This window comes from Leopardus geoffroyi, chromosome A2 (assembly GCF_018350155.1).
Source record: "Leopardus geoffroyi isolate Oge1 chromosome A2, O.geoffroyi_Oge1_pat1.0, whole genome shotgun sequence".
Taxonomy (NCBI): domain Eukaryota; kingdom Metazoa; phylum Chordata; class Mammalia; order Carnivora; family Felidae; genus Leopardus; species Leopardus geoffroyi.
In genome coordinates, this window is record NC_059331.1 from 14,262,658 (window position 1) to 14,283,898 (window position 21,241).

Below are 21,241 nucleotides of genomic sequence, written 5' to 3' on the forward strand. Positions count from 1 at the left end.
GGACATCCAGGGCGTGGGTGGTGGCCAGGCGGTGACAGGGGAAGAGACAGCAAGGTCAGGAGGAGGCCTGAGGACTGGACAAGGTGGAGGTCCCAGGGACCCGGACAGGAGTGGTTCCAAGGTGCATCTTGGGTCCTGCTTCCAGTTTGTTTTGTGCCTTTTCTTTCCGCTGTTTTTCTCCTTTGCTCGTTTCTCTGGAGTCATTGAAAGTTTGACTTGCCATTGGGTTTTCCTTTTTCTTTTTCTTTTAAGTCCTCTTTTCTTCAGCCGGTTTAGAAATGACACATCGCGTTTCTTGTAACATAGGGCTGCTGGGCCGGGGGCATTGCGGACTTCCGGGGTGGGGCCGTCCTGGGCACCTCAGGTTGTTGAGCAGCACCCTTGGCCTCCGCCCACCAGATGCAGCAGTGTCCCTGTCCCCTCTCAATCATGACAACCAAAAATGTCTCCAGAAAAAAATGCCTCCAGACATTGACTAGTAACCCTTTGGGGCAGAATCATCCCTGCTGTGAGAAGCCCTGAGGTGTGGTGACTACCACTGACATGGCAGTTAACAAGGTAATATTTCCCCTCCTGAAAACACAGGGTCCTGACCACCCTCTTCTATCTTCCCTATTTTTCTCTGTGGCTCCACCTTGTTTCTCTCAGTCTTTTTTTTTTTTTTTTTTTTAATTGTGAAATGTGTCCCAAAAAGAGTCTGTAAGACCGCTGTGGTTTAACGCACGGCCGTGAGAGCCTGTGACCGTCATGGGTTCTTCCTGCCTTGGCTGTCCCATGTGCGCCTCGTGCCGGTCACTCTCTTGCTTTTCTTTAGGTGTTTTCAACTTCCTGTGTGTCCCTAAACCACGTGGTGTTGAGCTCTGAGAGCAGAGAGCACGCAGAGCCCTGGCTGAGCAAGGGAAGGGCCAGGTGGCCAGAGGCACCACCGCCGGGGGTCTGTGCCAGTGGGCTCAGGGCACCGGTTTCGGGGGCTCCCGGGGTGTCGGCCATAGTGCGGGACCAGCAGAACGAGGAGACCACGCTCCATCATCTCGGAGTCCTGGGCCAGTAGGTGTGGCCTGTTCTGTCCTGGCTGGGACTTCATTCTGGAACTTCCCGGACACGTGCCTAGGGATGGGGTTCTCGGCCCGCAGCACCTGGAACCGTGCGGTCCTGGGGAGTTCCCATTGCCTGGCTCCATTAACGTCTCCCTCTGCTCGGATGTCTCTTTCCAGAACTCTCTTTCTTTGGAAGATTCTTCTGGGTCAGTCCTCTGATTTCCTTTGTCCCCTCCCTTGTTTTCCATTATCTTTTATGTCTCTGTTCCTCCTGCAAGATCTCTACAACTTTATCCGCCACCTCCATTTCCCTCCCTTCTCTTCCTCTGTATCCACTCCCGCTCCCGGCCGCTTCCGCCCTCTCCTCCCTCTTGCCCACCCCCAGCCCTCACTGCCTTTCTTCCTTCTCCAGCCCGTCTTCCTCTTCTCCCCTGACTTGTCGCCTCCAGACCCATTGGAACTGGAAGTTTTACAACACTTGCGTTTCTTCTCCCCACCTTTCCTCCTCTCTTCACTTCCTGCTCCCAGGCCTTTGCTCTGGGTGGCCCTTCGCTCAGCACAGAGGCTCATCCCCCAGAAGCCCCCACAGGTACCCAGGTGGCCTGAGCCACACCAACATGCAGAGAGCCGCCTCCCAAACCACTCCAATCCTCTTTGTAAAAGCAGTCTGCTCTTTTATTCAGAAGAATGAACCCCCACTTCTGCCTCAAATGGGGGAGGGGGGCGTGCCATCTGGGAACAATGGCCCTGGGATCCTCTGCCAGTGGGCCCAGGGCAACAGTTTTGAGGCAGAAACCTGGGATCCAAGGGGGCCACAGCTCAGGCACTGCGGTGAAGTGGACCCGCACAGCAGGCGCTGCGGGGACTCCCAGGCCCGCCTTGCACCTGAGGACACTGAGGCACACACGGAGGAGGCGGCCGGGAACCGCGAGCTCGGCCCGGACCTCGGGGCCCCAGGAGCGTCTTCTGCGGGCGGCTAGGAGCCCGCCAGGTACCGGTGGAAGTACAGGCCGAAGAGGCTGGAGAGCAGTTGGCAGGCGGCGGTCCACCAGATGAGGAAGGTGAGGACGCCGCGGAGGAAGAGGGGCGTGAGCAGGCTGCTCAGGGCCCCTGCGATCCGGGCCGCCGTCTGCTGGGCCTCATCCTCCTCGGGGCCCACCAGGCGATCGTGGGCTGAGGACGGGGGAGGGGACAGCATGGGAACCGGGCCCAGGCCCCAGGAGTAGCCGCCTGTGAAGGTGAAGGCACAGGCGGGGTTTGACCGCTGGGACCCCCACCCATCGCCACCATCCCAAACTCTGACTCCTGGCCCCTACCCCGACTTCGGGCCCCTCCTCCCCTCTCCGCGTCTCCAGGCCCTCGGGGCTCCACCCCCACCCTACCCCCACCCTACCCCCACGTACCACCACGTCGGGTCTCCGGCTCCACCTCCTCCACCTATCTCAGCTCTAACACCAGCGGCGGCCCTCCCCGCCCCGCCCCGGCCCCGCCCGCGCCAGGCTCCGCCCCCGCCCCGGCCCCGGCCCCGCCCAGGCCCCTTCTCACCCAGCGTCTTGAGCAGCAGCGTGCAGTTGAAAGTGAGGATGAGGGGCGTCAGGTACTGCAGGCTCACCACTGTCACGTAGCAGTAGACCCGCACCACCTAGTGGGCAGGTAGCAGTGGCTACGGGGCGGGGGGAGGTGGCAGGGGGCAGCCTTCTGGGCTTCGGGTGACCCTACGCCCCAGGGATCGGGATCCTGCCCTGAGCCCCGTGTTCCCTCCCAACCTCGGGAGCCCGTACCCGCCTCTGGATCTCACGGGCCTCTATGCGGCCGGCCTCCCGCCGCAGCTGCTCCACGCGGGCCTTGGCCAGGCACAGGTAGGCCTGCAGGTGGGGCCGGGTCACGGCCAGCCTTAGCAGGCACAACGCCACCAGCACCCAGAGGCGCAGTGAGTCGAAGGCTGAGTCCGACAGCCTGTGGGGAGGGGAATGAAGGGGTCGGGAGGCCGCCCCTGCCCCGGGATTTTCCCCCAGGACCCAAGGCTCTTCCCTGAGCCTCAGAGACTGGGGCACACAGAGGGGCCCCCAACTGCCCTCCCTCCCAACCCCACCAGATTCGCACAGGGAGAAGGTCATCTCCCCAGCAGGTGCCTGGTGCAGGAAGTCCCGTGCAATGGGCTTGGTCCAGAGCCCCAGGATGATCAGAGGGGACAGGAAGCTCATCTGCAGAAGGAACCTACGGGGCAAGGGCGCAGAGGTGTGAGTCCTGGGCACCCACCATCCCCCTAGCCCCTCCTTTAGATTCCCAGCCGCCCTCCCATCTGGCACTCCGCATAACTGCAGCATGGGCCGGTCTTCCGACATGGTCAGCGCATCCAGGTGGGTCTGGGCCAGCCGCAGGCCTGGAAAGGTGAGGAAGGCCCCCAGCATGGATCCCACGAATGCCAGCCCCATGCGGATAGCCAGCTTGGCCAGAGGGAGCCTGAGGAGAAGAGGTGGGTCAGGAGGCTCTGAAGCCTGTCAGTACCCCACCTGCAGGTCACAGCCTGCCCTTGCCCCACCTCACTTCCCAGGACTCACGCCCAGTCCCAGCCCTGCATCTTCAGAAGTGGCTCCAAGTTCTGGGTCATACTGGTGAGGCCTAGGGAAGACAAGGAGAGGGCAGTGTCTAATAACCGCTGGTGCCTCAGAGTGTGCTTCTACTCCCCAGATATGCTTCTACCCCCCAGAGAGGAACGAACCAGTGGGAGCCAGGCCCGGTGCCAGGCAAAAGGACTACTTTGTGCTCTGGATATGGGCAATTTTTTTTTCAACGAATAGGAACCTGTACCAGGCAGACACCCTTGATTGGACTAGGGGAGATGGGGGTGGGGTAGACTACTGAGTCTGAGCTTCCTGGATAATACCAGGAATCCAGAGGGGCATGAAGGACTCCCATAGGAGAAAACCAAAGTTTTGGAAAGAATCCTCAATGCAGGCCCTTGGATTTTCCACAGAGTAAGAGCAAATAAAAATGGGCTCACAACCAAAATCATCAAACACACCAGGGAATAAATCACGATAAAGGAGAGTCAGCAGAAAGAAAAAAAGAAAAAAGAAAGAAGGAAAGACAAGTTTATACCCTGCAGATTACAGAAATTTTGTAGGTGTTATCATGTGTGAAACGATTGAGGAAAATAAAAGTTGGAGTCACAGAAAGGTGACACGAGGCTACCTCAGATGATCAGGTATATTTGCAAAGGAACCAATTAAGCTCACCCAAAGGGAAAATACAATTATTGGAATGATAGGTTGTTAAATGGCATATTCAAATCAGCCAAAGGAGGAATGAATGAATTGGATCTGATCACTCAGATTCCAACTCAGAAAGATAAAAAGGTAGGAAATATGAAGGGAGATTAAGAGCATAGAAATTGCAGCATCAGTCAAAAAGGAGGCCGAGAGAGAGAAGTGAAGAGAGAATGGAGGAGGAGAGATCTTGGAAAAGAATGACTGAAAAGTCTGCAGAATGAATGACACATACAAAGTATATCAAACTGGATAAATACAATGAAATCCATACCTAGACACTGTAGTGAAACTGGAATACCAAAAACAAAGAGATCGCAAAGCAGCCAGGGATTTAAGACAGATCACCTATAGAGGAAAGACAATTAGATTGGCAGCCAATGTCGACAGCAATCACAGAAAAAGAACAAATAGAAAGTGAAAAGGCAAGATGGCAGAAACAATGTCAAATATGTCAGTAATCATAATAAATGTAAGCAGGTTAAACTTTAAAGTTCAATGACACAGACTGTCAGACTTGATTGAAAATACCCAGCTGTATGTTTTTAAAAAAATTTTTTTAATGTTTATTTGTTTTTGAGAGACAGAGTGTGAGTGGGGGAGGAGCAGAGAGAGAGAGAGAGAAAGACACAGAATCTGAAGCAGGCTCCAGGCTCTGAGCTGTCAGCACAGAGCCCGATGCGGGGGCTCTAACTCACAAGCCATGAGATCATGACCTGAGCTGAAGTCAGACGCTTAATGGACTGAGCCACCCAGGCGCCCCGCAGCTCTATGTTTTTTAAAGGAGACATACCTCAACATAAGGTTCCTGTAAGGTTGAAAGAAAAGGGATGTTAAAAAGTCATGACAAATACTAATCAAAAGAAAGGTGGTATTGTGTATTTGAGAGTTGCTAAGGGAGCAGATCATCACAAGAACAAAAAAAGTTATAACTGTATGGTGATGCATGTTAACTAGATTAATCCTAGGGATCATTTTGTAATGTATACAAATATTAAATCTTGATGTTGTATACCTGAAACTAACAATGTTATATGTCAATTATATGTCAACTAAAGAAAAGAAAGCTGGAAAGGCTACATTTTTGCCACACAAACTATAGTAAGACAGAATGTATTATTAGAATCAGAATACATCCTAATAAAATGGTTGATTCACCAGGAATGTGTAGCAATTCTAAACTTGTAAACACCTTGTCAGTTAGCCACAAAACATATAAAGAAAACACTGATAGGGGCGCCTGGGTGGCTCAGTCGGTTAAGTGGCCAACTTCAGCCCAGGTCATGATCTCACGGTCTGTGAGTTCTAGCCCCGCATCGGGCTCTATGCTGGCAGCTCGGAGCCTGGAGCCTGCTTCAGATTCTGTGTCTCCCTCTCTCTCTGCCCCTCCCCCATTCACACTCTGTCTCTCTCTGCCTTTAAAAAATGAATAAATGTTTAAAAAATTGTAAAAATGTAAAAAATGTAAAAAAAAAAAAAAAAAAAAAACACTGACAGAATAATCTGGAGAAATTGAGGGCTCCACCATCTCCAAGGGAGATTAACCCTTTAATGACTGACCAAAAGTTAGGAAGGAAGGAGATTTGAATTTATTGGGTAGAGTCAGGGAATAAATGTTCTTCAAAAAGTCACTAAAACTGATCATATTCTAAGGCTATGATGCAAGTCTTAACAAATTTTAAAGGATTTACTTCAAGTAGACCATCTTCCGTAAGCATACTGCAATTAAGCTAGAAAAAATTTTTTAACAACTTAAAGTTCCACATTCAAGGGGCACCTCCTAGCTCAGTCCATGGAGCTTGCAACTCTTGAGTTCCAGGCTGTGAATTCGAGCCCCATGCTGGATGGAGAGATTACTTAAAAAACATAAAATCTTAAAAAAATAAGTAAAGTTCCACGTTCGAAGTTTCTTAAAAAGGTTAAAAAAGAAATCACAATGGAAACTTTAAAATACGCAGAACTGCCTGATGATGAAAATTACAAGTCAAAACTTATGGGGTGGACAAAAGTGGGACTTAGTAAAATATTTACAGCCTTATATGTGATAAATGCTAGAAATAGAAGAAGCTAAAAATTAGTGACGTAAGTAGCCAACTAAGAAATTGGAAACAAGAGAAAGAAACCTACCAGAGGAGTGCTATAATACAAAAGCCAGAGGTCCTAGCCACACAAAAGGGAAAAGTTGGACAAGATGAAAGAAAACCACAAGAACCCACAATTCACTAAAAATACAATTGTATAGCAAGGTTGTCCCATGGAAAACACTCAGTTTGATCCCTATCTCATAACACAGTAGTGAACTACCAGGAGTTTAAGGGTTTATGTGAAAGCTAAAACTTGAAGTATATACGTATATAGTATTTGAGAGAGGGAGAGCACAAGTGCAAGTGGGAGAGAGGGGCACTGGGAGGGAGAGGGAGAGAGAGAGAGAGAGAGAGAGCAGGCTCCACACTTAGCTCAAAGCCCGGTCCAAGGCTCGATCCCACGACCCTGGGATCACGACCTGAGCCGAAATCAAGAGAAGGATGCTCAACTGACTGAGCTACGCAGGCACCCCCAAAACTTGAAATATTGTGTTGGAAAATATAAAAGTCTTTCTGATTGTAGGGAAAGGAAGGAAATTTCTTCAAGACAAAAATCAACTAAAATAATGAATTGCTTGCTGTCCATCAAAAGACACCAGAGGTGAAGGTTACAGCTGTATTCAATGGCTCAGCCCAAAAAAGTGTGGTGTGTGTGCGTGTGGAGAAAAGATAACGCAAACATGGCCAAAGGAAGCTAGGTCAAGGGCGTATGGAGTGTCATTAGAGGATTCTTTGAACTGTTCTGTACGTTTGAAATTTTTCAAAATACAGCATTTGGGGACAATTTTTTTCAAGAGGAAAACACACCACAAAGAAAGTGAAAAGCACCACAAATTAGAGGGTACAGTTCTCCCCCACTCACACCCACATTTTAACTTCTTTAAAATTGGGATACATAGGACCATTGATGGCATATAATACTTTAAGTAACAGTGTTTTTTATCTTCTTTCAGCAGTTCATGAAATAATGGTGTGTCAGATTTGATAGGAGGAAGTATGTGCAACACATGTAACGAAGGTTTAGTTTCCAGAATATATAAAGAGACTCTGAAAACCAACAAGAAAAAAAATAAAGATATATAGCCCAAGAAAAGCTTCATAACATTGGATTTGACAATGATGTCTTGGATATGATACCAAAGGTACACACAACAACAAAAAAAAAAGTAGATAATTTGGACTCATGAGAATTAACCATTTTTGTACATCAAAAGATACGACTGGGGTGCCTGGGTGCCTCAGTCAGTTAAGCGTCAACTCTTGATTTCGGCTCAGGTCATAATCTCAGAGTTCATGGGTTTGAGCCGTGGGTTGGGCTCCACACTGATGGTGTGGAGCCTGCTTGGGATTCTCTTTCTCCCTCTCTCTCTGCCTTTCCCATGCTCTCTCTCTCTCTCTCTCTCTCAAAATGGATAGATAAACTTACACACACACACACACACACACATACACACACACACACACACAATCAATTGAGTGAAAAGGCAACCCACATCACTGGAGAGAATATTTGCAAATCATACATACAATAAGGGATTCATATCCCGAAAATAGAATGTAGAGAGAGAACTCTGAAAACTGATCACCAAAAAAATAGGTTCAAACAAAAGGCAAAGCGGGGAGCGGGGTGGTGCCTGGCTGGCTCAGTTGGTAGAGAGTACAACTCTTGATCTCAAGCTTGTGAGTTCAAGTCTCCTGTTGGATGTAGAGATAACTTAAAAATAAACTCTTTGTGGGGTGCCTGGGTGGCTTAGTTGGTTAAGCATCCGACTTGATCTTGGCTCAGGTCATGATCTCACGGTTCGTGAGATTGAGCCCCACAACAGGATTTGCTCTCTCCCTCTCTGCCCCTCCATTGCTTGCACTCTTGCTCTCTCAAAATAAGTAAAATAAACTTAAAAAAATTAACATAGAATTACCATATAATCCAGCAATTCCACCTCTGGTCTATACCCAAAAGAATAAAAACCAGGGTGGCACAAAAACAGACACTCAGATCCATGGAACAGAATAGAGAGCCCAGAAATGGACCCACAAATATATGGCCCACTAATCTTTGACAAAGCAGAAAAGAATAGCCAATGGAAAAAGACAGTCTCCTCAGCAAGTGGTGCTGGAAGGATTGGACAGCGACATGCAGAACAATGAACCTGGACCACTTTCTTACACCAGACACAAAAATAAACTCAAAATGGATGAAAGACCTCAATGGAAGACAGGAAGCCATCAAAATCCTCGAGGAGAAAGCAGGCAAAAACCTCTTTGATCTTGGCTGCAGCGACTTCTTACTCAACACATCTCCGGAGGCAAGGGAAACAAAAGCAGAAATGAACTATTGGGACCTCATCAAAATAAAAAGCTTCTGCACAGCGAAGGAAACAATCAGCAAAACTAAAAGGCAACTGGCAGAATGGGAGAAGATAGTTGCAAACAACATATCAGATAAGGGGTTAGTATCCAAAATCCATAAAGAACTTATCAAACTCAACACCCAAAAAACAAATAGTCCAGTGAAGAAATGGGCAAAAGACATGAAGAGAACTTCTCCAAAGAAGACATCCAGATGGCCAACCGACACATGAAAAGATGCTCCACATCACTCATCATCAGGGAAAGACAAATCAAAACCACAATGAGATACCACCTTACACCTGTCAGAATAGCTAACGACTCAGGCAGCAACAGATGTTGGCGAGGATGCGGAGAGAGAGGATCTCTTTTGCACTGCTGGTGGAAATGCAAACTGGTGTGGCCACTCTGAAAAAGAGTATGTTGGATCCTCAAAAAATTAAAAATAGAACTACCCTACAACCCAGCAATTGCACTACTAGGCATTTATCCAAGGGATATGGGTATGCTGTTTCAAAGGGGCACACGCACCCCAGTGTTTATAGCAGCACTATCAACAACAGCCGAAGTATGGAAAGAGCCCAAATGTCCATCGATGGCTGAATGGATAAAGAAGATGTGGTATATATATACAATGGAGTATCACTCGGCAACCAAAAAGAATGAAATCTTGCCATTTGCATCTACATGGATGGAACTGGAGGGTATTATGGTAAGTGAAATTAGTCACGGAAAGACAAATATCATATGACTTCACTCATATGAGGACTTTAAGACACAGAACAGATGAACACAAGGGAAGAGAAGAAAAAATAATATAAAAACAGGGAGGGGGACAAAACAGAAGAGACTCTTAAATATGGAGAACAAACAGAGGGTTACGGGAGGGGTTGTGGGAGGGGGGAGGGGCTAAATGGGGAAGGGGCATTAAGGAATCTACTCATGAAATCGTTGTTGCACTATATGCTAACTAACTTGGATGTAAATTTAGAAAAAATAAAAATAATTTTTTAAAAAAGAAGAAAACCCAGGGTTTTGAAGAGATGGTTGTATACCCATGTTCAGAGCAACACTGTTCACAATAGCTAAAACATAAGGCAACATAAATGTCCATCGATGCATGAATGGATGAGCAAAATGGGGTATATTCACGTGATGGAATATTATTGAGCCTTAAAAAGGAAGGAGATTTGGACATTGGTTACAACATGGATGAACTTTAAGGACATTACACGGAGTGAAATAAGCCAGCCACTAAAAGAAAGATGCTGCATGATTCCCCTCATATAAAGCACCAAGAGTGGTCAGATTCATAGAGACAGAAAGTAGGATGGAAGGAGCCCAGGGCTGGGGCTGGGGGATGGAGAGTCAGTGTTTAATGGGGACAGAGTTTCAGATTCGCAAGGCAAAAAGGCAGGAAATGGATGGTGATGATGTTCGCACAATAATGTGAATGTACTTAATGCCACTGAAGTGTATGCTTAAAAATGGTTTAAAGGGTAACTTTTAGGGGCGCCTGGGTGGCTCAGTCAGTTGGGCATCTGACTTCGGCTCAGGTCATGATCTCGCAGAGTGTGAGTTCAAGCCCCGCATTGGGCTCTGTGCTGACAGCCTAGAGCCTGGAGCCTGCTTCAGATTCTGTGTCTCCATCTCTCTCTGCCCCTCCCCGGCTCGCTCTCTCTCTCTCTCTCCGCCCCCCAAAATAAAATTTTTAAAAATGCTAAAAAAAAAATTTTTTTAAAGAATATTCCCCATAGCGACTGTGAAAAGCTAAAATCTGGAAACCACCTAAATGTCCATCAACAGGAGAAAGAAAAAGTAAAGATAAGTGGTCTCATGAGAGAACATCATTCATCCGTGAGAAGAGATGAACTAAAGCCACCCAGACCAACGTGGCCTAGTTTTGTAAACAATACCACCGAAGACAGAAAAGTACCAGCGGGCAGACCGCACACTGGCTGACACCATCCGAGACAGTGAGCAAAACTGTATGATGAATTCTTCAGGGACAGAAGCATGAGTGATGAAACTTTTTTTGTTTGTTTTTTTAAGGCAAAGGAATGATAAACAAAAAGTTTGAGAGACTGGTTGGGGCTGTGATTAGGGGAGGAAGGTTGGTGGGATTGGGAAGCAGCACCAGAATCACGCAGGAACGTTGGGAGTGTTCTAGTATTCATTTGAGAGGTGAGCTCATTACATTGTTATTTTGCTTTGTAATTTACATATACATATTCATCGATGTGTGCGTGTTTATATATATAAAACAGTACATAATTTTAAAAATCAAAAAGCAGGGAGAATTGGTGAAGACGAAGCTCAAGGAGCAGGCAGAGAGGTGTGCGGACCATGGTGAGTATTTTGATCTTTATCCAAAGACACTAGAGTCTGGTATTAGGCAGAGAGGTGATGTGATCCAAATTATATTTTTAAAAGATCGTCCAAAGAGTAAGTCAAAAGAAAAATGAGCAACTAAGAAAAAATATTTGCAACCACTATCACACACAAAGGCTACTGTCTTTAATATACAAAGAGCTCCTACAAATCAATAAAAGAGCCAACAACCCAGTAGAAAACTGGGCAAAAGAACAGACCTTTTCTGGAAGGAAGATAGAAATGACTCTTCAACATATGAAAAGGTACTCAACCTCGCTTATATTTTCATCCATCAGGTTACCCAAGACAAAAAAAGTCTGAGGAAACACATTGGAGAGAATTTAAGGAAACAGGAACTTCATTCATCTTTTCCTAAATGGTAAGTTGCAACATTATCAAAATTACAAATGCACTTTCTCGCACAGGGCCACATGCGTAAGGCTATTCCCGTATAACACTGTTTTATAACGCAATGTTGCATAACATTGTTTAATAGTGAGAGACTTAGATGTCTGTAAGTAGCAGACTGGTTAAATAATCATGGGACATCCATTAAATGAAATACTATGTGGGTACTACCAAAAAAACCACACCGTATGTAGCATCAAGGGACAAACTCCAAATTGATGTTTTTAAGGGGAAACGGCGGTGTAAGAGCCATAAACACTACCACTTTATGAGAGCAAAGGAAAGTGGCCCCCCAGGTTTCCTCTCGGAAGGAGAGTCAGTGTGGGTGATTTTTCCTCGATACGTATCCTCTTGGACTTTATGAATTTCGTGCCATTTACCCATTTCCTTCACCAGATTAAATTCGACTAGGTAGATATTAAATCACAATGGCTGCCAGGGAGAGGACAGACGAGGGGAACAGAAGTGCCCTATGGAGAAAGACAGCTGCAGGCACCCATCAGAGACAGTGAGACAGGATATCCTCTTGCCCCCAAAGCCTGGGGGGTGCCCAGGGTAGCCAGCATCCATAGAGACACTCAGGCCCAAGAAGTCCCCTCCTTCACCTGTTCCGTGCCGCTTAAACCCCACCCTCACCAACTTCCGGGAGGGAGTGATGGGCGTGGGGACCCCAGGCCCCAAAGACTGCACATACCTGGCTCCAGGCCCAGCTCGAGAGTCTCCTCCCGCACCACCTGCACCAGCATGGCCAGGAGCAGGAAGAGGAAGGCAAAGGTGAGGCAGACAGAGCGTTCACCCCCCTCCTCTGCGCTGAAATACAACCGGGTCACTGTCAGGAACATCTTGCTGGGGGCAGGGCTAAGGAAGCCGTGAGCAGCTCTAGTGCCCCCTCCCCCACTCCCAGCCGGTGATTCCCCAACTCTAGAACCCAAACACCACAGCTGGGGTTTGGAGTCTCGGGGGGCAGGGCAGTGACCGAGGAGGAGAATAAGTAAGCTGCTGGACAAGCCCAGGACACAAGGTCCGGTGCTGCTCGTGCCTGTGTCAGCTGGGTTGGGGTGTATGGGTGGAAGGCAGGCCTGGGCCTCCAGCTCAGCCTCATCACACTACCTGTGGCCATTTCTGACTAAAATGGCCAGCAAGTCTGTCTCTTTAGGAGGTCTGGCCTCCTGGCTGCATTCACAGCAGGTGAATTTTCCCTTTCCTCTGAGAAGCCATCAGAGATCCAAGGGCTGTATCTCCAATCTGCTCTGAAAGAGACCCATGGGGCTTTCCAGAACCAGTGTGGGCTTCAAGATGGACTTCTCTTCTTCCCATGCCCATTCCACAAGGGCATTTTGTCAGACTTGGGTCCTCGGTGTCACAGGTTTGCCTCTGTTCTCTGGGCACTTTCATTAAAAAACAAAACAAAACAAAACAACATAGCAGAGCGGCATCTCTTTTCCTGCCCCTGCGTCTGCTCTGGTGAGTTGCTTTGGCCAAGACAAGGGACAGGGATGGGGGTGGGGGCTCAGGAGGCCTACGGCACCCCTTCTCCCTGGCTGGTGTTTCTGCTACCCCCAGGAAGCTTGGCTTAGCCTGCCGGAAGGTGGGACCCGTTTGGCGCAGAGATGAGGCGGCCCAGCTGAGCCCAGCCCAGGAGGAGAGCAAAAAAAATAGTGACTGCTTTATACGACCCAGTCCTGGGAAGTGTTGTGGCAGGGCGGCCCATGACAGGCCAATTGGGGGCAGGGGAAAACGGGGGGGGAGGGGGGGGGAAGGAAAGCTCAAGTCCAGCTCCCACCTGCCTCCCTCCTCCCTGAGCGACTGGGGCGCCTGAGGAAGGATACATGGAGAAGGCGACGGTGAGCAAGCACCAGAACACGGCGATGTTGGTCTCCTTGGCCGGGCCCAGCGCATAGTAGTAAGCCTCTGTGAAGACATACACGCCACCCGAGTACACCGCGAAGTCCACGAACCACTGGTACTCCAGGAAGAAGCGCAGGACTGCGGGGAGCGCGCAGCTCAGCCCTCCGCCCAGCGCGGGACCCTCCCCTCACCAATCCCGCCAGGGTGTGGCTCAGGTTGGGGAGTTGGGGACTCAGCTGGACTGTTACCAAGGGCATCAACCGCTGTGAGGGGGCAGGTCTCCAGCTGGAAAGGGGCGTCTCGGGGCACGGACAAGGGCTTCTCTTCACTATAGCCATTGGCCCACCTGGGTGGGGGGAGCCATAAAGGGGGAGAATCAAAGCAGGATCCTCTGCTCTCTCCTCCCCAGGCAGCCATGGCGGCCCACCCCGCACCATCCCGGGAGGCTGCCCGGTGCCAGGCTCAGAGCACAGGAGGAGCTGGCTTGGGAGTTACCTTCCCCCCAGGCCTCCGTCTCCTACACACCAGGGCGAGGACACCACCCGCCCCCTGCTCACAGGGCCGGCCCAGAGCAAACTTCCAATAAGCATTAGACAACCAAATGGATGACAGTGATAGCTTCTCAGCCTGGGGTGTCCCCTACTCTCCTCGATGCCCAGAGCTGCACCTGGAAGGAGAGCCGCTCACCTAAGGCTGGGGGCTCACTCACCGCTCCTTCCTGCCTCTGGACTTAGGCTTTCCCTCCAGGGCCCGAAGCTCTTCCTCAGAAGGGTGCTTGTATCGGAAGAGACTGAGAGCAAAGACCGGAAGTCAGGAAAACTCGGGCACAGAGGGATCAAGGCAGTGAATCCTCAAACCCGGGACTGGAGTCAGGAGGAGAGCTGGACCCAAAATACATGGGGACAGGAGCCATGCAAGGTCAGGAGAAGGCCCGGGACGTGGGCTGGGAGGTTTGCTGGGGGGGGGGGGGGGGGGGGGGGGGAGCGAGGGAGTGTAGTGAAAAGCTCTTGGGAAACGGCAGGGTGGCGGGGATGGGGGGGGGGGTGGGTCCTGGACACCCCTGAAATCTGCTGACTATCTCTTCTGGCAGAGAAGGCATGTGCGTTGTCGGGGAGAAAAAGTTCACAGTTTCCACCCGATCTCAGAAAGTGTCCGAGATCCAAACAGGGACAAAAAGCATTGCAGGAAACAGATCTCCAGCGAGAGCAGTGTGGAAGAAGGGGTTGGACTGTGGCAAGGCAGGAGTGGGGGGAAGCAGCTACTCTTCCACGTGTGGAGATGTGGTCTCATGGGTGTGGACATCTGTCAAAACGGACCCAACTGTGTGCTTCAGACATTTGCAGTTTATTGTACGTCAAGCACAACTCAAGAATGTTGTTTTTGGGGCGCCTGGGTGGCGCAGTCGGTTAAGCGTCCGACTTCAGCCAGGTCACGATCTCGCGGTCCGTGAGTTCGAGCCCCGCGTCGGGCTCTGGGCTGATGGCTCAGAGCCTGGAGCCTGTTTCCGATTCTGTGTCTCCCTCTCTCTCTGCCCCTCCCCCGTTCATGCTCTGTCTCTCGCTGTCCCAAAAATAAAATTAAAAAAAAAAAAAAAAAAAAAAAACGTTGAAAAAAAAGAATGTTGTTTTAAAAAAACCAGAAACACTGCAGGACGGGGGGGGGGGGCACAGGGGGGGGCACAGGGGGCGGGGCCCAGTGGGGCTCCTCCCACCACCTGGGTGGGGCGGGGCTGTGGCTCACCTGCCATTGCAGAGCAGCCAGCGTGCGAAGGAGCAGTGAGGTGCCAGCCTATGCATGAGGGTGGCGGTGAGCAGGGTCACCACCAGCTGCACTCCCAGGACCGCCTGGGGGGAGGGGACATGAAGGGCAGTGCCTGCCAGAAGGTCACAAGCTCACTCCCTCAGAACTCAGGCTATTTATAGAGACTGGGGCCAGGTTGGGGAGGGTGCGCCCCTCAGACTCCAGCTGCACATTGGAGGGCCTGCAGTGGGCTCAGACTCAACCCTGGGAGCTCCTGCTGTGTGTGGATCCCCCCACTCCCTAACACCACCACCTAGCTGGCCTGTATGGTGGTGGAGAGCACACGCTTGAGTAGAGACTGGGGTTCCCTCTGGCCTCTGCTGTGGGTTTTTCAGGTACTCGTCTCCCTGAGGCCTCGGTTTCCGCATCTGGAAATGGGATGCTGCCTATTTTGTTTCATGTGCTGTGAAAACCACCTTCCAGACCTACAGGGAGCCTGGCACAGCCAGGAAAGAGGTTCGTCTCCCACACATCCTAGTTCACCGTGGCAGTTCTGTCCCCGTCTTTCCCACCTTAAATTATCCTGATGATTCCATCGCCCTCTCCTTCTCCCTCCCTTTGTAATCAACCTCTTTGGAAAGCCTATTTCCTGGCCCAGTTTCAGGACAAAGACTATACATTTGAGTGGGATGACTTTTTCAATTAGGAATTTCTCATCAAGGTCTACATAACAAACTTTCTAACAATTCATAACACGTTTGCAGCTATTAATTTGTAAAACGTTTTAGAAGAAACGCTTTTGGTAATCAGTCTGATGCTGGGTTTTCCTGCTTGAATGCAGTAAATACCAATTTGGTATCAGTAATTATGTAATTATATAAAATTATGTGCTCAGGAGAGCTGTCGACTAGTATTATCATAGGATAATTAACAACAAAAGTGAACTAAAGATTACTTTAATATTAAAATTAATATTTTAGATTTTATTATAATATAATATTAAATTTTAATTTTAACATTAAAGTAATTAATATTAAAATTAATTATTAAAATTATCCATTAACCAGGCAAAAACATGCTAACTTTAATAGGAAAAGCTCTAGTGTGATGGGTAACGGGACAGCACAGGAATTCAGAATGACTGCTGAGAAATCCATCATTAAAATAACTAACAGGGTATTTTCTCTATGCCTATAACTTGCTTTTTTATTTTATTTTATTTTTTAATTTGAGAGAGAGAGAGAGAGGGCAAGCAGGGGAGAAGAGCAGAGGGAGAGTGAGAATAGCCCAATTGGGGGAGGGTGGGGATCGATCCCATAACCCTGGGATTATGACCTGAGCTGAAATCAAGAGTAGGTTGCTAAACTGACTTAGCCACCCAGGCACCCCTCTAGGCCTGTAACTTGTAAACTGAAACCAGAAACATTTGCTCAGTAATAAGGTCAGGTCTCTAAATCACACTAATCTCCTATTCTCACTGCTCACCCTCCCTAACTAACCCCCAAGTGCCGACTGGCTAGCGGTCACAAAAGACCCTGTGCACGGTCAGGGTCAGGAGGCTCCCTTCCAAGCCCAGGGAGGAGGGCCCGCCCCTCCTCCTAGGATCCTCTTCCGCCCCTCCCTGCGCCCAGAACCTCCCATCCACACCTCCTCAGACATCAGATCCTGGGGCTCCCCTGCCGGCTTTTCTCTTCCCTCTGCGGCCTCTACTTTGGTACTCAATCCCCTGTTAGGCTTTTAACCACGTACCGCTCAGCACGACCCAGCAGAGCAGCACCTCTAGCCTGGACCTCTCTGTGGAGCTCGCAGATCATCTCGGGAGGCCCCAGTACCCGCGCATCACTGCCGTGGACACAGCACTCTGCTCTTCCAGGCGACCCAGGATGTCAGTGAACATCCAACTCCTTTTCGCAGCCCGCAAGGCCTGGCGGGCCCAGCTCAAGACACCCTGCCTCACTGCCTGTAACTGCCCGGTTCTCTCAGCAGCCCTCCCAGCGTCCAACCACTGAGGTCTCAGAGGCCCTCCCAGACCTCCGGGGCTTTCCATTGCAGACCCCATCACCCTCTGATACCTCCCAGGGAGGGGACTCATTGTTCTAACTTCGGTTCCAGCACCTAGGACAGGCCGAGCGGAAGGAAGGAGAGAGTAAGAGGGAGGGAAGAAGGAGAAAGGGAAGGGAAGGAGAGGCAGGCATCCCTCCACCTGAGGCTCCCGAGGTCCATCCAGGGATGTTTCTCAAGGCCCGCCCCCCAGCAGCCTCCGGTCTTGGGGTTTTGTCTCTGCTGATCTCCAAAGATATCTGGAGCCTCCCATCAGCCTATGTCCCTCTCCTGCTCAAAGCCTTTCCCTGGATCTACAATCCGAGAATACAAGAATCCTACTACCTGCTAACACCAATGAGACTTTCCTCCATCCTGTTCCTGAGAACCCCTCCGCTCACCTCCCACAGCTTCCTGCACCTGGGCCTGGAACCACGTCCACTTTTCACGTTCAGGCGCACCTCCAAACCCCCCTGGTTGGGGATTCTCCCAGGCAGGGTCGGGTCATGTTCCAGGGCCCCTCCTTCTGCCCTGTTGGACAGTTCCCGCTCTCGCCCCGCATCAGCCTAACCCACAAGTGGCCAGGCTAAATTTTAAGGATAAAGTCAATAGGTTGGACCCAGAGCCACGTGAGACCTGAAGGTTCCAACTGTGCTGTCTCCAACTCTGAGACCCTGCCTCGCCCTGCGGCCACCCAGATACCTTCGACTTGGCTCCTCCTCCCAGGGCTCTCCCTGGCCCTTCCACACACCCCAACACACGCAGCGGCCCCCATGTTTCTGCAGGACCCACGTCGCCAGCGTGGGCTCCAGGAGGACCCCAGACCTCCCTAGCGAGGATCCGTACGTTCTCGGCTCCCCAGTCCCCTTCGCAGGGCTGCGACCCTCCACATGATTCCAGGCCCCTGGAGGGTCCCCGGAGATCTTCCAGAATTCCCGAACGCTGAGGGGCCTCCAGTCCCATAGGCAGAACCCTCAACCCCCACATAGGTCTGGCAGCGAGACTCTGAACCCAGAGAGGGACACAAGGCCCTCAGCGCAACCCAGAGTCCCTCAGAGCTCTCAGTCCCCACAAAGAGATCCCCGTCCTCTCGGTGTCTCCCTGGACCCCGTCAGAGGGTCTCCCACCCCTCAGGGCGCCCCACGCAGCGGGCAGCGGGCTCACCATGTCGCCCGCGGGAGCGCGGTCCGCCGACCTGCGGCTCTGAGCACCTCGAGGGAATCCAACCAATCAGGATCCGACTCCGTTCTGACAAACAGCCCGAAAGACCAATCGCCAGGCTTGGAGCTGGAGCAAACCAAGAGGGAAAGGGGGTCACTCGCGTTGCATGCCGGAAGTTGTAGTTTGAGGACGCTCGGTAAGCTCAGACTCGGTCGAGTCAGGACTGTCTCTGGGACCTTGTGTGGTGGCTGTCCTCTCTGAGATTCAGTCTTCTAGCGTCTGGACCTATCTCTCATGTCGGAGGCAAATACATTAATTTATCCACGCACTGCCTCCCGCTGGAGAGTTCTGAGTGTGGAACTCCCCCTGATCTAGAATAATCGATGGCTCCCAATGACTAGATTCCCAAGTGTCCAGACTGAATTCGTACACTTCTACCTGACTTCAATCGGCTGCCAACACTATTGTACACACTATGGTACAGCTTGCCACTGACCATGCTGCTATTTCATACCTCAGGTCCCTGTAAATTTTATCACTCATCTCGGAATATCTCCTTTCTCAATCTTTTTCATTTGGCAAAGCCTTATTCATTTCTATTAGCCAGGACTCTGATTGTGACACACACACACACACACACACACACACACACCAACCCCCCCACACACACTCCAACTCAAATGAGCTCCAGCAAATAATAATAATAATAATAATAATTAAAAAGGAAAATTTTATAACAACAACAAAAACTCTAAAAGCATAGTCAGCTTCAGGCATGGCTGGATCAAGGATCAAAAAAAAATGTCAGTTTCAAGAATCTGGTATTTTAGGGGTGCCTGGATGGCTCAGTGGGTTGAGTGTTGGACTCGATTTCTGCTCAGGTCATGATCCTAGGGCCATGAGATCGAGCCCATCATCAGGTCCAGTGTTGATTGTGGAGCCTGCTTGAGAGTCTCTCTCTCTCTCTCTCTCTCTCTCTCTCTCTCTCTCTCTCTTTCTCTTCCCCACTCCTCTGCTCACGCATGCTCTCTCTCTCTCTCTCTCTCTCTCAAAGAATCTGATGCTTTGTGTTTCAAGGCTTGGAGGAAAAGGCTGATAGTCTGGGAACCTAAGTTTTGCATCTGTGTTTTTATGGATACGTGTGTCTGCCTGACATACATGGGGGTGTGATTAGATGTCTGAGGGTTTTTATGAGGCCCATGAGTGGGACCTGTATAGTTGATTACCTTGTCCCTGGATGTTTTTGTCTTTGTTTATGAGCATGTATGGATGTCTGTTTGGAGGGGATTCACTGTGGCTTCAGTCCTCTGGACACAGAGAGGGGCCTCTTGAGAAAGGATGGGTGACAGTGGTGGTGAGGGTCACAGGACTTCCCTAGACCGACATGGGGGCCATGAGCTGATTTATGAATCCACGAAGGATGCAGGAAAGCTGAGATTTAGGGAGGGTGTGAGGAAAGGGGGAGAGGAGGGAGGGGTATTTCATGCAGGTGCACTGCACGCCAGGCTGGGGAGGTGGGCTGGTTTACTCATGTGCCCCCTCTAGGAGGCTGAGGTGGCAGGACAATTGTCTCCATTTTATTGATGAAGATACCGAGGCTCTGGGAGGCCCAAATATCTACGTCACACCTTGTCCTCTCCCCCTGGATCCAGGGCTTATGAGTTTAGGTGTCACAGCGCCCCCTAGGCGGTGAACTACAGGAAACTCCCACACATCCTGGACCTCAGGGGGTCCTCATCTTCCATCACCATCCTCCACCTCACCCCCAACAGTCTATTTTTCCCTGAGCAGCTTGAGAGTGCCTCTTAACACTAGAGTCAGATAACGTCCCTCCTCTGTCCTAAAACAGACACTACTGGGGCGCCTCGGTGGCTCAGTCGGTTGAGCGTCCAACTTCGGCTCAGGTCACGGTCTCACGGCTTGTGGGGCTGAACCCCACATCGGACTCTGTGCTGACAGCTCGGAGCCTGGAGCCTGCTTCAGATTCTGTGTTTCCCTCTCTCTCTGCCCCTCCCCCACTCACACTCTGTCTCTCTCAAAAATAAACAAAACATTTAAAAATGAAAATGAAACAGACACTCCTCACTCTTTATTCTACGTTGGATGCACATGTGGTCTGTTCTCCATTGGATGTTCCTTGTTCTCTGTTCTCCATTAGGTGAATCCACATTCTCTAGGCCACAATTCCCATGATGCTTTCAACCAGTGGCTGAGCTCCTGAGAGATTCAGTGACCCTCTGATGGTGACAGTGGCCCTGACTGGCGTCACCATGATGTCTTTACAAAGGCTGGCAGAAGACAGTTCCACACAACCCTCCCTGTATCCCCCTGCACAGAGCCAGCACGTGCAGAGCTGGAGTCTGGATGCAAAGGTGTTTCCAGAAGCCGGTAGCCTGCTCACTGACCTCTCATGGCCCAGGTCACCCCAAGCTGTACATGTAAAATCACACATGTGCACACAACATGTGACACAGCCCTTCTGAGTCCCCAGGCTCAGAGCCTGAAAACATGGGGTGGAACCCCTGGAAGCCAAGAGGGATTTTATTTATTTTTTAAAAGTTTATTTTATTTATTTTGAGAGAGAGAGAGAGAGAGACCATAGAAGAGGGGCAGAGAGACAGGGACAGAGAGAATCTCAAGCAGGCTCCACGCTGTCAGCACAGAACCCAATGAGGGGCTCAAACCCACGAACCGTGAGATCGTAATCTGAGCCGAAGCCAAGAGTCAGACGCTTAACCGACTGAGCCCCCTAGGTGTCCCGGAATTTTTTTTTTTTTTATTACTATTTCTATTTTATTTTTTATTTTTGAGTAGGGAGCACAGAATCGAAAGCATACTATTGGGTGCCACCTGATGGAAAATGAAGAAAGTGCAGCCTCCTGGGCTGGGTATACAGAGCCCCACCCACCAGCCTCACCACTCAGTCTTTGAA

At 50.1% G+C, this 21,241-nt stretch overlaps 1 protein-coding gene across 3 annotated transcripts; it reads right to left on the reverse strand.

Annotated features, from left to right (window-relative positions):
* Window positions 1–1,690: 1,690 nt before the first annotated feature.
* Window positions 1,691–18,401, reverse strand: TMEM161A (transmembrane protein 161A). 3 transcript variants are annotated; one of them, XM_045492513.1, is made up of 12 exons: window positions 18,313–18,401; window positions 15,109–15,212; window positions 14,078–14,158; window positions 13,617–13,714; window positions 13,350–13,506; window positions 12,215–12,366; window positions 3,599–3,659; window positions 3,357–3,500; window positions 3,141–3,254; window positions 2,819–2,993; window positions 2,583–2,679; window positions 1,691–2,267 (listed from the first exon to the last, which is right to left on the reverse strand). In XM_045492513.1, exons 1-12 carry the CDS (start codon window positions 18,313–18,315, stop codon window positions 2,014–2,016), a joined length of 1,440 nt encoding a protein of 479 aa, XP_045348469.1. In that variant the 5' UTR covers window positions 18,316–18,401; the 3' UTR covers window positions 1,691–2,013. The 3 variants fall into 3 exon arrangements, with proteins under 3 accessions (XP_045348469.1, XP_045348470.1, XP_045348468.1); XM_045492514.1 differs by lacking the exon at window positions 18,313–18,401 and adding an exon at window positions 16,858–18,209; XM_045492512.1 differs by having other exon boundaries at window positions 2,819–3,254.
* Window positions 18,402–21,241: the final 2,840 nt, after the last annotated feature.